Genomic DNA, 15,829 nt, shown 5'->3' with positions numbered 1-15,829 from the left:
GTCGGGCGCTCTGCTTTCAGGGCGCCCGACGCTCCGAGAAGCAGGCTGCTATCCGCAGCCTAGGCAGCCCTGTGGGACCTCCCACGGGGCTGCCTGGGCTGCGGAATTGTTCCCGAAGCGTCGGGCGCTCTGCTTTCAGGGCGCCCGACGCTCCGAGAAGCAGGCTGCTATCCGCAGCCTAGGCAGCCCTGTGGGACCTCCCACGGGGCTGCCTGGGCTGCGGAATTGTTCCCGAAGCGTCCGGCGCTCTGCTTTCAGGGCGCCCGACGCTCCGAGAAGCAGGCTGCTATCCGCAGCCTAGGCAGCCCTGTGGGACCTCCCACAGGGCTGCCTAGGCTGCGGATATCTTCCTGAAGGCTGGAGAGCGAGAGGGGTCGGTGCGCACCGACCCCTCTCGCTCTTCAAGCTTCAGCGAAAGCCTGCATTCGCCCCATAAGACGCACCCAGATTTCCCCTTCATTTTTGGAGGGGAAAAAGTGCGTCTTATGGAGCGAAAAATACGGTAGTTTTATAATTTCCATGCTACAATTAGGGATTGAGAATTCAACCAGCAACTTCTTAACTGATATATCATGTTCTTAGACAATGCACTATTACTAAACTTTGCTTATGTTTCCAACAGCATTTGGATTTTCTGCACGGAAGAAAAATGTTAAATGTCTGGATTCAACACAATAACAGAAGTGCTGAGAGTTTCTTAAGTAATTACTAAGGTTTTAATCTTTAATAGCATTAGAAGTGTATATATTCTGAATATGATTTATAATACCTAATAAAACTTAAATATTCAATATTAAGTGTGTAATAGTGTGTAATTCAAGGATTATTCTATTGCATGTGACTCACCACAGCAGCACCTCTGCCAGTCTGAGTACTACCAAGCCAAGGCATGTTGATTGGAGTGCCAGGATTGCTGTGAGTATAAGGAGTAGTTCCCTGAATGTTTCCCAAGTCATCACGAGCATGGATAACCAAGAAATCATCAGCTCTATAAAAGAAAATGTTCTTAATAAGAATTTTATGTTGCAAAAAACAGCAGTTGTTCAGCCAATCTGCATCTACAAATTATAATGCAACATCTCTAATTTGGGCTACCGTAAAATGGTAAGAAGGGTCTGTGTCAGGCTTCGGGGAATCGGCTTCCTCCCCCCCCCCCCCCGTGGTAGTAGATAAGAAGATCAAACGAAAGGAACACCTTACTAATTAGTATATTTAATAATCACAGCAAGAGAACAAAGAACACATCTCCTAGAAATGGTAAGGATCACACACCCCTCTGTCCCTGTTCACTCCTATGTCTTGTAATCTGGGCTTGTACCCTCTGCGCTTTCTGTTCTGAGACTTTCTGAGCTCTTTGTGACCTTGGGGAGGGTGGTGGAGGAATGCTGCCCAGTGACTGTGAATCTGTCAACCCTCTCTCTCCCAGGGTTTCTTCTTCTTCTAGCTGTTGCCCATTCATTATTTCCCAGCTTCTGCCTTCTGAACTATGCTCCTCTGCAAACCACTGTTCCAAATCTATACTGCCTTCCCACTCCTGGAAAGATTCAGGAGCAAAGGGAGGGGGTGGCTCCCACCATTTCTCCTCAGTGCAGCCCTCCTCAGCATGGTCCCCGACAGTCTGCTGGGTCTGGCCAATGGTCCATCTGGTCCAGCAGCCTGTTAACATAATGCCACCCAGATGCCTGCTTATTGTTATGTACTGAGCTGAATCCTAGAACAATAGGATCCAGAATGCAGCAGTCTGATTGGTCCGCAGGAGCCACCCAATCCGGCTCCAGGTAGAAGTGAATCAGCGACCTGATTGGCCTTCAGGAGCAGCCAATCAGGCTTCTGGAGGAGGTGAATCCACAACCTGATTAGCCTACAGGAGCATTAGCCAATCACGCAGGGCCCATTGTGTAAATAATGTATATATAGCTAGACGTTTTGGGGAAAGTTTCATTCACTGCTACTATGAGCTGAATAAAGAGCATGAAATCCACACTCGACTCCAAGTATATTTCACTTATACTTGGCTCTGTGAATTCAGAACTAAGGTGACCATATAACCACTTCAGTGTCTGGGTCAAAGCAGGCCAGTCTTTTGATACATCAGGACAGCTAAGCCAACAGCTAAGCCAAGGGGGAAAAAATGATTGCTTCTGTCAACACAGGTGGACTGTAAAACCACAGCAAATAAGGGTAGCAGAAAGGCGGTGCTAACACTGGGGAAAAGGTGGTCTGGGAACTGCAGCAAACAGAGAGGGGGAAAGCCCAAGGTTGGAGAGATAAAGAAAATCAGGAAGGAGATCCCATAACACTCTTAGATAAATGTTTTAATAACGTTTTAAAAACTAGTTGGATTAAGAAATTAACAGTATCATTATCATGTATTATTATTATTATTATTCATTTCATTTCTATACTGCTTTATATTTTTAAGAAAAAAATAAATTCGTGTACAGAAGCCAATGTTAGGAGATATAGCCAACAAATGAAAAATATACCCTTTAGCTTCCACTTCTACATCGTCATCAACCCAAGTGTAGATCTGTGTAGCAAGAATTCCAGAAACATCTAGTTCTTGAACATCATGACTTGAAGCTATTGCAATACAATTCCTGTTGGCCTACAATATACAAGTGTAAGGGGAAAATAATAAGCTCAGGACACCACCAGTTAACAATACCTTTAATTCTACTATTGCCTGTTCACCACTGAATACAAAAGCCCCATGGAAGCATGAAGTTATGAGTGTGACAGGGTGTTTAAATGAATCCACATTGGCAGAGTTCCACATAACTTCATATCATTTGGGTCCCCAACCACACCAATCAGCTACCCTTCTTTGGGTGGAAAGTGCAGAAGGTTAAAAATATAATATCCATGCTGCAGTCAGGTTTATCTGGTTCAGCAAGCTTGTTTCCAAAATTGACCAGCCAGATGCCCCAGGAAAACCATTATCAGGGTATGATTGAAATAGCTATCTGCTATCAGTTTTTCAGTCAGTATTATTGCATTTCAAAGGTTCAACTGGATGAAAAGCTGCCCATATATATGACTTTTCATTTATGTTGTACCCACTCAGTTCCATTGCAACCATCTATTTATGTTGGTAGTAGACCAAAGTTTCTAGAAGAGCAGAATTACTGCAACAGAGATCACTGTGCCTTTTGTGCATGCAGAACACAACATAATATTGACTGTAGGAGAAATAAAAATGGTGTTATTACCTCTAGCTAAGGTCTGACTATTTTCTTTAAATATTACAATAGCTCTTCCTTCTTGTGAGCCTGAACTACAACATTCCAAAATATTCATTTTTTTAAAGCACCCCATTTGTGTGCATACCTTGTTGACAGCAAAAGCAGTGATAATGTCAGACTCTTTATGGATAATTCTAGCTTTACTTCCAGGGTATCCCATATCAGTCTCTATCTGTATATAAAAGGGAAACAAAGAGAGAGGCGGGTCACACATACCCTTTTTTAATCAGTAAGATTTCTATCTTTCTAGCTCATGCTGAAATATAAAAGCTACATATTAATCAGGAAGAGTTCTGTGCTACTTGAAAGCATGTTACTTTTAATTAGTTCTAGATAGTCCAGTAAAAAAAGGTAAATTGTTATAAAAAATTAAAACACATTTTAAAAGGTGTAACAACTTTGCATTCTATCTACTTTATAATCATTTATTGTCCCATCACTGTTATATTTAGTGCATAACCAGAAAACTAGAGAAAGAAAAGCAATTTCACATAAAGATGAACCATGTCTACCTATGAAATATTTAAAATTGACTCGGTATCTACCATTTAATAGTTCAGAACCAGTCACAAATAATGTGAAATTTGTCAAGAGCAGCAATAATCACATGAACAATTCTACAAGTCAGAAGGTTATAGAGTGAAATCTTCTGTTTTTGTATGTTAGGCCTCTGTTACCAAGCTCAGAAATACCAGTATACACATTACCTATGCACTTGTCTGACACATAGAAGTATCTATGAAGGTTTTACAGGTTGCTGGTTGTAGCCTTTAAACATAATTACAATTAAAGTCTGCACAGTTTATCAAATGCAAATAAAATTAATCTGCAAGACCTGACACAGTTGACTCTGGGGGGGGGGGGGAATCACATACAAAGGAGACCAGACGATTGCTGGTATTAGTCCACTCTGTATCTTCCCAATCAATACCAATGAACCACATAATGTGTTACACAGTTAAAACACACACACACACACACACACACACACAAACAAACATTTTAAATGTAGGCTATAGTTTTCCCATATCACCATTTATTTTATTTCACATATACCTTATTGATTCCAGGCTCCTCCACTGAAGTACTTTTGATATGTTCGTTTTGGTCTTCTATTGACTACACCAGAAAAGAATAAATCACATGACAAAAGACAAAATGAGACTAACATGCAACTATGAGGCAAGGTTAACAATTACGTAGTAGTTTTATGAATATGCAACAACATTTAACTTAGTGGAACAAAATCGTGGAATGCTGCAATAAACTTCTTTGAAGAACATTCTCAGAAGTACATCAGAAAGAGTTCTATACCTTAGATACTATGGTGAAGACTTAACTCTCAGCTCACAAAGGGAAATTGGACAAACTATAATAAATGTATTTATACCAGACAAATAATACTTCCATTATATTGTTCTCCAGCCAGTGAACTTTACTGCTTACACATTAAGCATATGCAACCTTTGCATTTGAGGAATGTGGTGCCTTGGAAACTAGAACAAGCTTGGATGGGGGTTGGGGGGGGGGAGACCCTGTGAGTTCAAAAATTTGAGGAACGCTGGCTTAAGAAAAGCCAAGTTAATGTTATTAAATTTCTGTATAAAAACATACAATACAAACCTCATTCAAGCACCTTTTCTTTGAAAATATGTTTCTGATAAAGGTTTCCTGGACCATTTCTTGTTTAACGAGGTATTGCCAAAGTCTCTTCACAGATAGTGCATTATTACTTTTAGACCTAAAAATGAAGAGAAACATGTTTTTAAGCATGCTGCAGTTTCAGAAGCTTTTTCTGTAAGCCCAGTTTAGTCCCACTACCCTTGTAAATCTGGCAGAGGAGAATCCAGATTTGCTCATTGCTCATTGCTCAAATCAACGCCTGGCAGGACGCAGGTGACCGCCAAAGAGAATCATTTTTTGCCAGCATGAAATTAATAATCATGTTAACCTATTCACATGGAGCCAAAGAACTAATCCCTCAGGTTTGTTTTGTTTCAAGGAAGCTAGGTTTTAAATCAAGATGACCCAGTCTGAGCAAGGAGTGCAGATGTCATCTGGAAAAGCAGCAGAGCGTCTTAGCAAATTTTGATGAAGCACAACCAAAGGTAACAGAAAGAAGAAGAAAACGATAAGTAATAGTGTAAAAGATAAAACAAAAGAGAAGAAACTGGATAAATAAAAATAAGGTGGGTGAAGAAGCTCTCTTATTTCCATAAAAGTCCTTATGTTTCCTTGCACATTAAGGTAAGACTTCCTTCAGAAAACAGCAAAAGGTATATCATTTGATTTACTTACTTGTTTGTATTTGTAGTGTTCGGTTGTGGAGGACTGATGGAAAGCCACAACAATATATAACTTAAAGCAGCAGAGGGGGTCAGAGCAAAAGTCAGGGTTGTCACCAGCTACAGTCCACCCCAACTCCATGTTTATCTGCATGATTCATGTTTGCTTTGCCTTTCCACTTTTAAATATACAGTTTTAAGTGTACATTAAGATACAATCTACACACGCACACACACAAAATTAGTGAATTATCCTTAAGTACTATCTGAAACTTGCTTTGAGGTAAAGACTCTCCTCCCTTGAAGAGAGGGGAGTGGTTGTGGGCGGGAGACCGAGCTCCGCCCCTGGTAGGGGGCATTAGCCCCCTCCCCTCCTACCTGGCTGGCGCCCACGCCCACCGGAGGTGGCCAACCAGGTGCCTCCGGGGGGGGGGGTGTAGCAGCTTAATGCTGTGGTGCCAGCTCCGCCTCCTCCTCATTCGTCGTCGTCCCTCAGCGAGTCACCCACCCTCCACTCCCATTTAGCTCAGGGTCTAGGTTTTTGGCCTTGCTATGGACCTTAGGTTGGTCACCCCGGTTGTCTGGGGGGCCTGGTAGGAATTTTTCCATTTGGCATTAGGCTTTTTGGTTTTTTCGCCTACCTTGTAGCAATCGTCACAACTTTTGTGGTATTGGTGGGTAGGTTAGGCATTGGATTCGTGCTTTGTGCTGTGTCAAGGGCTAGGTGTGGCCATCGCCTATGCTATCTACCGTGGGTTATTCCGTTAAAGGAATCTGGGGGTCGTGTATTCCGTCCGATGCCTGCTTGGCGGGAGGCCATGGCACGACCCTCGGTGACATCAGGGGGTGAGCCTATAGTTGGATGAGCATCAACAGGCTCCACCTACTGTTGAATAAACTGACCACCTATAGTCATCCAATGCCTAAGCCAATACCTTTTCACTGCTGTAATCAATAAAGTTGTGGCCTTTTCTTGCCCATTAACCTTATATCACGTGTCCTTGTGTATTTATTTCACATAGCGGGGTCGGGCCCTCGATCCACAACACATCCACGCTATGCTGAGGTACGCTTACAACACTAATTAGAATGTATTGCCGATATGGAACCATGAATGACAACGGGTTTAAAGAGCATGAAAAGCACAAAAACGACAGAGCCACTGAGCACACTTACTTGAAGGGGGTGTTTGTTGGCTCTAGCAAGGCTTTGTGGCGAAGGAGTGCAGGGCCCGAAGAGGATGCATCTTGAGAAGTATGAACAGAAATGAAGTTTTCTGGTGGGCCGCCATGCATCTCAAGTCGTCTAAGAAGAACTTGCTCCCAGCGCTGAAGTATCTTTAGTACTGCATGACACAGTGGGGAACTAACTGGAAGCTCTAAAACAAGAACAAGTTTTCCCTTAACTGCAATATATTAAGGAACTTTACACTCTGTTTTCTGCTAAGGTACTGCTGTCACATCAATAGCAGATTTTACTCTATGGATGGAGCCTGCACATTTTCCTGTCAAGATGCACACAAGTGAGGCAACCAGAAATTAAAAACTAAATCAAACGGACACATAAATTGACATGCTAAATTTGGGCATGGGCATTTATATGTGCTAATGAACTGTAGGAGTAGCTATCAAAACAAAGCTGCAGATGGCAAACCGGTTAGGAAATGAGGAATAACAGTTCTTTAGTCCAACCCTAAAGTCCTTTATATACGTTGTTCATGTATGTATAAATATTTTTAGGTACATTTGATCCTTCCTTTCCTCAAAAGAGCTCAAGATGATATACACACCTTTTTTATCTCTGTGAAATAGATAGAGACTGGCCCAAGGTAAGCTAATAAAGTTCATGAATAAATGTACATTTGTATCTTCCCAATCCTAGTCTGGCACCCTCAACTAGTACACCACACCAACACCTGGTATTAAATGGAGCTTAGTTCCACAAAATTATCCTTAATATGACTGCATCTGTTAATTATTTTCAAGGTTTAACACAAAACAGACCCTTTTCACAGTTGCATAGATTCTAGCCTGTTAGCTGGCTGTATGTGCTTTTTATAAAGGCAGTATAAAAATATTACTGCTAGAACATGGCTTGGGATGTAACTTAAATATATGCTCGTTCAACATGAGCTCAAGTTTAGCCACATTTAATATTTTAGCTGGCTGTTGTACTGGAGGATGTAAAAAAAAAAAAGCCTCTCTCTTTAAGCAGCTCTATAAAGGGAGGCTTTAGCACCTGCGGCTCATGATGATATTCTTGCAAAACTTTTACCCTTAAAACTCCTCTCACTCAGTCCCTTTTGAATATTCACTCACAAAGTTCAAGAGGGATCATTAGTTCAGCATCTGGACATTATATTAGCTTCTCATCCACATATTTCAAGAGTATTGTCCCTGTTATACCAAATTGCAAATTCAAATGTATGCCTATCGTGTTTTATGACTTCCTTAATATTGTATGTGGGCTGGAACTGTAGCCAAAATAATAAAATTCATTCATTCGTATTTCAAGAAGGAAAAAGAGAAGGCTAATTTTCTCATTCCTTAAACAACGCCATCCCACAATGCCTTTCAGGAAAACAAGTTTGCTTTTTACACTAACTAAAACTCAATTAGACTTGTAACTGCAAGCAAGGACTAAAGAACAGTTGCAGTATTATGATAACAGATAGAATCAGATGTGTATAGATGGAAAATAAGATATGGACATGCATGCATGAATAATAAATATAATGGAACTATGGCGAGGGTAGAGGGAAGTCAAGGGACTGGAGAAATCCCACACTGTGATATTGTATTGATGTTTATTTTATATTGTTTGTTATGAATAAAACCATTTAAAAAAAAAAAAACTAACTGCAAGCAAGGATGTACACATATGTACACATTATTTTTTTCATTATCGACAGTTGTATAAATTTTATGAAATAATAAAAATAAGCACCAGCAAAATGGGTTAATTAAGGAATATGAGGGAATTCTATATAAACAAATCCAAAAACCCACTAAGACAGACTTACCTGAAAGATCATGCCCAGCCATAGGGTAGAAAGCCTTCAAGTTCTGGAGGACAAGCTGAACCATAGCCAACCGCATCAGAGACCAACTAAACAGAATACACAAACAAGTATACACGAGCTGTGAAAAGATAATACTGGTTTCCCTTTCCTTTTTATTATTAACTAAAGGGTGTTCCTCTGATTGCTCCATACACCAACTCCCTTCTCCCTGCCTCAGTTGTCTTCCCCCGAGTTTCCCTCCTCAGGACCACAGAATTTCCCCCACCTGCTTCCATATTCCTCCCCAAGACTACAATGTGTTCTTCCTTCCTCACCTCCCAAAAGCCGCAAAGGGTTGCAATATCACTCCACGTCCCCCCTCTCTCCCACCCACAATGTAATATCCCCCACCTTCAGTTTCCCCTTCTTTCTCCTCCTCCTCTCTCATTTGGCACAAAAACTGCAAGTTCCAGTTTGTGTACAGAAGCACTTTGGGTGTGTGTAGGAGAGAACATTAGATGGAAAGGTTACCTCTTCCCTAGATGCCTCCCATTCCATAGATGAAAACAAATGTAGAAACAGTAAAGGAAAACAAATGAATCAAATCATTTCATACCTATATGAATTTGAATTTGAATGTTCCTGACTCTTTAAGTCTGGTGAGAATTCATCATCACCTTCATCATCGCTGCTTTCCTGACTCTCCTCTGAGTCATATTCAATTCTAGTTTGCGATGATGGAAGAAATGGCTAAAAGGTAAAATGGAAGTCTCAATCGAGGTAAACACAAAACAAAATACACTAGCTTCAAATACTTAGGGAGATCTGCTTATCATTTCAATTTCAGATTACTTTTAGTATGACTTGGCTTGAATAGGGTAAAACCAATAAAGAACTTAGGAAAAATGCCAGGTTCCCTCTTTCATTTATACTTACCTTATACTTACACTTTCATTTTTTCGTCTATAAGACACCCCCATGTATAAGATGCTCCCTATTTTGGGGACTCAGATTTAAGAAAATGGGGGGAGATGTATCCGTGTATGATGCCCCCTAATTGTTGACATTATTTTTAGGGGGAAACCTAGTCTTATACACAGAAAAATACTGTAATTCATATATTCTGCACACCTTTCCTTTTATTTCTTGGCGCCATTTCCTTTCAGAGTTGCCTCCTATTGTCCTCAAGCTACTTTACTAATTACCTAGCTTTTTACAAATAAGATCAGTCCACAGCTGATGTGCTCGTTTTTCCACCTGCTTAGCCAATAATTTAAGGTTAAGAGATTGCTTTTCAAACAGGGTTTTTGGAATAATTCAAGTAACATGTCATATTAAGACACAGTTTTAAAACAGAGTTGGAGAGCCTCCTGCCCATTTGGCCCGCAAGACTGTTTTGGGGAAGCCATGTCCACCTGCCCTACATCTGATATCATACATTTCATCAGGTGTGGGGTGGGTAAGGGCTTAAAAGATGCATTCAGTGGTGCCAATGAGGGTATCTGCTTGAAGAATCAACAGTTGATTGTGCTTCTTCTTGAAACTGGATCCTGCTTTTTGCCAAGAAAAACTACCTCACCAGCAAGGCCAGTATGTGACAGAGTGAGAATCACTTTTGCTTATGGAAAATATTCCAAAAGTGAATAAAAATTAAAATAAAATACCTTTGCTATGAAGTAGTCCCAGATACTAAGTTCAGGAGGAATAAATTTCTCTTTGTAATTTGGGGCATCTTGTTCTATCGAGGGTAAAGTAGTCTGTGAACTCTCTTTTAGAGAGGATTTTGATGACATTCTTAAAAACTTCTGTTGCTTCTCACCATCATCTAGAGGAGAAGAGGCTGCAGAGAGAAAAATACGCATCTTTTTAGTAAAGTTTAGAAACCACTTACCAGATGTCTATCATCAAACTATTTAATAATAAAGGTTAAAAATCAATGTCTTAATTGCAACACCAACCACCAAGCACTAGTACAGTATTACAGTATTTGCAATTTTAAAAATCTCTGGCTTCCAAACCCTTAATACTTTATCTATCCTCTCCCTTAACCCTACACCTCCAAAGAGGTGCAATTATACTGCGAAAATTCTTAGCAAAAAATGTAACTTTCATTTCTGCGTACCTGAGAAATCAAATTTCCAACTATCATATTACAATGCAGACTGTCAATTTATATCCCCACAGAAGAGCAGCATGTGGTGCTTCTATTTGCTAATAGTAAATAAAATTCTCACTGGCATGCAGGTTTTAAGAGTACATAATCTATAAATGGAAGTGCACGATAACACAGAAATAATTCAGATTTATTTTTCCAGTATATAATGTCTCAAAACATGCTCATAAAATTCTCCTTAAAAATGCAACTCACTTACCTTAAAGATAAAAACATATCTGTTATAATACAAAGTATTTTAAACTTTGGCTTTTAGCTAGCACATCAAACATGCACATGCATTGCTTAATATGGTGCATTAGTTTTTGAGCTCAACGAAAATAACAAAGCTTTCTTATGTTTGAAATGAAGGCATAGGAAAATAAGCTTACAGAAAGTGTTACATGATACAGAACTTGAGAAATAATGGATCTTTTGAATTCTTGCTTCCACTCACCCCCATCTAAACAGTAACCACTGTGCTTAACTGCTTTCTTGATTTAAATTTTACCCTTTAGGCCTGCAGCACTAGTAGACTATTGGTTATGGAACTACAGACAAATGCCAAACTTATTACAGGAAATGAAGTCTCACTGACAAAGTTCCTGACTCTACAAAATAACTAAGGAAATTTATCTAAAAATGGCTTAGGATTGGTATCTTAAATGGTTAGGAATATTCTTATAGTGCTTTTTCTTATACATGGCAGAGAAACAGAAAGAAGTTAATAAAACATGTATATAACAAGACTAACAAAAGAACATAAATAAGTGACAATATAAATAAGCGACAAATCGAATCTAAACATCACTGGCTAATTTAGATTGTTCTATTGTAAAAAAACTGACAAGCCTTATGTTAATAGTCTATTTAAATGTATAATATGAATTAGGCAAAAATTCCAAAATGCCCTTTTCTTATTAACCACCCCCGACTGTATCATGTTTTACACAAGCAGCAAGATTTGAGCATTCCTTAGCTTGCACTGGAAAACTGCAACCATCAGCACAGCCAGTTTGCATTCCATTTGCTATCTAAAGTCCCAAATTGCTTAAAATAACTTTAGGGAGGTTGCTCCCATGGAGCTACTTTGGCATGGCACTTTTCTGTTTTACTTTACTATTCTTTTGTATTGTCAAAACACCTGAGCACCCTAAATGAAGAGGAATATGGGCTTCTAGTTATTTTTTAAAGGTTGACAATTTGCACTGTACAATATCCTTACAGCATTCAGGACTACTCAGCAGGTTGTTATAATAAAAGAAGAAGAAGTGTCACATCTATATATTAAATACTTAATATCTGAATTTAGCCGAAGGACAACCAGCAGAATCCAAAATGGGTTGGAATAATAAACACCTGTTTTGTCTACCCCTGCTTCCAGTTCACAGTGCAACACCCATTTATTAGTATCTATATCCACTAAATCATCATCACTTTAGACATTTCAGGAATACAGATCTATTTATGGAAGACTGCCAATCATTCACTGTGGAAGATTTCTCTTTCAGAAGTACTGTTATTAAAATATTTAGTCCAACGAGTTAAAAAATAAGAATTTATTTTCAACCTAAATGAAAATGCTAACACATCAAAAGGAAAGGAGAATTCTGATTATGGTGTGTGTGTGTGTTTTGTTGTACTCCATCCTGGAATCAGAATTGGATGGAAGGTGGTACATAAATTCTTTAAATAAATGTGTGTGCACATATTGGGCTGGATCTTGGGGGTTTACTCCCCCACCCCCGTGTCTCTGTCATCTTGGCCTCCTCCAATTAGGCTCCTCAGTGTGAGGCCATCCCAATTCACAAATACAAAAAGAGTAACTGTTTACAAGTATTAGACCTGTGGCATATTGGAAGACATGTGAACACAAACTTGCTTTATACCAAATCAGAGTACAGTGGTACCTTGGTTTAAGTACAGCTCAGTTTATGAACAACTTGGATTAAGAACGCTGCAAACTCGGAAGTACGTGTTTTGGTTTGTGAACTTTGCCTTGGAAGCAGAACATGTTCCGCTTCCTGTTGAGTGTGTTCCATTTGTAAATTGAGTCCACCACTGCTATAGGAAAGCACACCTTGGTTGAAGAACGCTTTGGTTTAAAAACAGACATCCGGAACAGATTAAGTTCGTAAACAAAGGTACCAGTGTAATTGGTCCATCTAGCTTACATGTGCCCCGACATTCAATGGCTTTCCAGTAATGGGCAGCCATTTCTGGATCTTTCTTCCTCTGAAGATGCTGACAGTAATTCCAGCCTTCAAACACTAGTCCCACCTGAAATCTTCTTACAAGCATGGGAGGAACACAATTTTATCACTGAAAATTCCATGGTAATCCAGAGTTAAGTACAGACACTGACCAAATGTATTTCCTCTTTTCTAAAGTGAGCTGTCCAATGAAAAGCAGTTAATCCTAAAATATGTGCTTGCATGCAAGTTCTAATGAAGTCGGTTTTGCTTACTTCCGAGTGCATTCACAGATGCCAAGAGCTATAAATTTTACCCTAAAGCCACAAAGGAATCCATTATCAGAATCCTTCAGAATCTAAGTGTTGACATCATTCATATCTAATCTGCATACCACACAAGTTTACTGTAGGTTATAGATAATAGAAGGGATCACAAGGATCATCTCTACAGGAATCTTTCACCCAGTGTGGAGCTCACACCCATGACCCTGTGATGAAGTCTCATGCTCTACCAACTGAGCCATGAACTATTTCTCAGGATCATTTGTTTGGTGTAATTAAAAATTATCTATAGTGGATTATATGTGGACATTTGAATACAAAGCAGCATTTTGCTGTGGTCAAATAAGCAGGCTATGTGAATGATGATGTTTAAATCAACTCTTCTCTGCCAAGGCCATTTTGTGTCGCCTATGCCAATCACAAATCAAATTATAAATCAGCCAAAATGAAATGTTAAGCAGGTCACATTACCAGAGGATCTGTAGACACCACGTTTTACACTTATATTATTTGCTGCCCTACAACAATCTTTGATGGTGACTGGATTCATTTTTGCTACGAACTAAAGGCGGCTTTTATATGCTAAATTAACCGTTAGAAATCCACAGCCATATGCATGGTCATGTGACACAAAACAAGCAGTCTTCATGAGCAAAAAAATGTATTGGAAATATTTCTGGTAATTGCAAGCCATGTTCTTCCTTCAATAATGAAGTCATTTAAAACTGATTTAGAAGGGATTGTTCCAAATGTATGAATGACCAATGTGGTGGGTTTTTAAAAAAATTTCAACTCCAATTCATATAGTTAACATGATATAAATAAAACATAATAAAAATCTGAGGTCATGACTTACAAACAGAAATTTTTCTTTGTATCTTTATTCCTACATATGCAAGATCACATATCAGCACTGGATTTAAAAGCCTAAGACTGAAGCTAGTATCTTGCCTGCAGGTTTGGTAGGACTATGAGTACTGATGGCTGTTAGAGATTTGGTAAACCCCACACATTCCATGGAGAATACTACTACCTGGTGTGGGCTAGGCATAGGGAAGTGCCTACCTGCCAAAAAGAGAAAACACAGGCTGCTCTTAGAGTAAAGGAATATGGCTACATCAAACAAAAATAAATTATTTTTTCACGAATCATTTAAATATCATGACAATTTTTTTTTTAAACTGGCATTTAATAGGCTGCATAGAAAATTAGTTTTAGACTATCAAATACTGGAACACCTAGAACTGTTTGATTAATTTCACATGTAAGGTATGAAATGGCTATTTCAGCTACATTAGAAGTATTTACAGCACAAACCAATGTACATTTACTTTAGAACCAAGCTCAGCTACTTCCATGTAAGAACTACATAGGATTGCAGCCTTAATGCAGTTATTTACTTAATTTAACTACAGCAGATAAGACAGTGCCAGACAGCCTAGCCAGTTTATGCAGCAGGAACAGGAAGGAACAGAGTTCACAAAAGTTTTATAGGTCAAGAAAACAAAGAGTGAACTAACCCATCTTTGATGTTTGTTGCACCTGGCCTTTCTTTGGAATCTTTGCTCCTCCACCAAAGACAGCAAACCACATTTTGTCATTAAGAGGATGGGCCACAATTCTGTACAGCTCATTGCTGGAATGGGTGGCGAGACCATGGATGAAGAGGCTAAGGTAGACTGCTGTCAAAATTTCACAGAGCAAAACTGTGATCCCAGATTGCGCTTCTTCTCCGGTATGATTTAATAACTGTATTAAAGCCATTATACCTAGAAAGAGAAAAGGCATTATCTAGTTTTTAAACACACACAAAAACCACAAAACAATTCTTCCCAGAGACAATAGTAAACTTGCTGTGAGCTATTTAGGGTGTTTATTTGTTATTTGTGCAGTAATTGCTGCAACCCACCCAAACCAACTGAGTATAATGGTGTAAAAATGTAGTTTTTTCGACTGAAACTACATCAATGCATCCTCAGGAATAGGCCTGTTCCCCAGAATGCACTTAACAGAATCAGAGTTTTGGGGTGTTCTTGGAAGCTCAGTTACCCTCAGTGGCTAGCAGTGACTTTTACCAGCTCCCGCTGGTATATCAACTATGGCAGTTTTTGGATAGGGCAAGTCTGGCCATGGTAATTCATGCTATAGTAGCACCTCAAGGATTGATTGATTGATTAATGCAATGCACCCTTGGGCCTGCTGTGGAGGCTCCAGTTAATGCAAAACACTACAGCTAGATTGTTGATGGGGACAGATAATCACCAGCACATAACTCCGGCAAATGCTTGTACTGGCTATTCATATGCTACTGAGTCAAGTTCAAGATTCCTGTATTAATTTACAAGGCCCTTAACAACTTGGGCCCAGGTTACCTCAAATACCACCTAATCCCTGCCCTAAGGTATTTGTGGGAGTCATTGAAAGCAGTCCCCCATGGCTCAGATATGAGTCTTGTATCCACCAGGAGCTATGTGTGTTTAAGTCCTGTATCCCCAATTTTGGGGAAGAGGCTTCCTCCTGTTCACATTCTGGCACCAACTGTAGTATGTTTTTCTTCCAGTAGGCATTTCAACTGAAGTCCGATTTTGTAGTTTTAACTGATTTTTACCCTTTCTCTGTTGTTTTTTTTTTAAGCCCTTTCATAGACAATTGTAGTTATACAGTATATAG

The 15,829-nt window shown here is 39.4% G+C and overlaps 1 protein-coding gene across 3 annotated transcripts in view; it reads right to left on the bottom strand.

Annotated features, from left to right (window-relative positions):
- The window catches only part of DMXL1 (Dmx like 1), a 72,100-nt gene that overhangs the window by 10,040 nt on the left and 46,231 nt on the right, over window positions 1-15,829 (bottom strand). For 2 of the 3 annotated variants that reach the window (XM_082191527.1, XM_082191528.1), the window contains exons 28-37: window positions 14,680-14,928; window positions 10,196-10,371; window positions 9,148-9,281; window positions 8,553-8,638; window positions 6,707-6,908; window positions 4,869-4,986; window positions 4,302-4,364; window positions 3,331-3,417; window positions 2,487-2,608; window positions 847-988 (exon numbers count right to left, since the gene is read on the bottom strand). In XM_082191527.1, the coding sequence (XP_082047653.1) occupies window positions 847-988; window positions 2,487-2,608; window positions 3,331-3,417; window positions 4,302-4,364; window positions 4,869-4,986; window positions 6,707-6,908; window positions 8,553-8,638; window positions 9,148-9,281; window positions 10,196-10,371; window positions 14,680-14,928 (1,379 nt within the window). The remainder of the gene's footprint in view (window positions 1-846; window positions 989-2,486; window positions 2,609-3,330; window positions 3,418-4,301; window positions 4,365-4,868; window positions 4,987-6,706; window positions 6,909-8,552; window positions 8,639-9,147; window positions 9,282-10,195; window positions 10,372-14,679; window positions 14,929-15,829) is intronic. The other variant, XM_082191529.1, reaches the window with a different exon arrangement.

Source organism: Podarcis vaucheri, assembly GCF_965113315.1.
Source record: "Podarcis vaucheri genome assembly, chromosome: 11".
In the NCBI taxonomy this organism is placed as follows: Eukaryota; Metazoa; Chordata; class Lepidosauria; order Squamata; family Lacertidae; genus Podarcis; species Podarcis vaucheri.
Note: the sequence above shows the minus strand (reverse complement) of the source record. Positions and strands in the feature narration are given on the sequence as shown.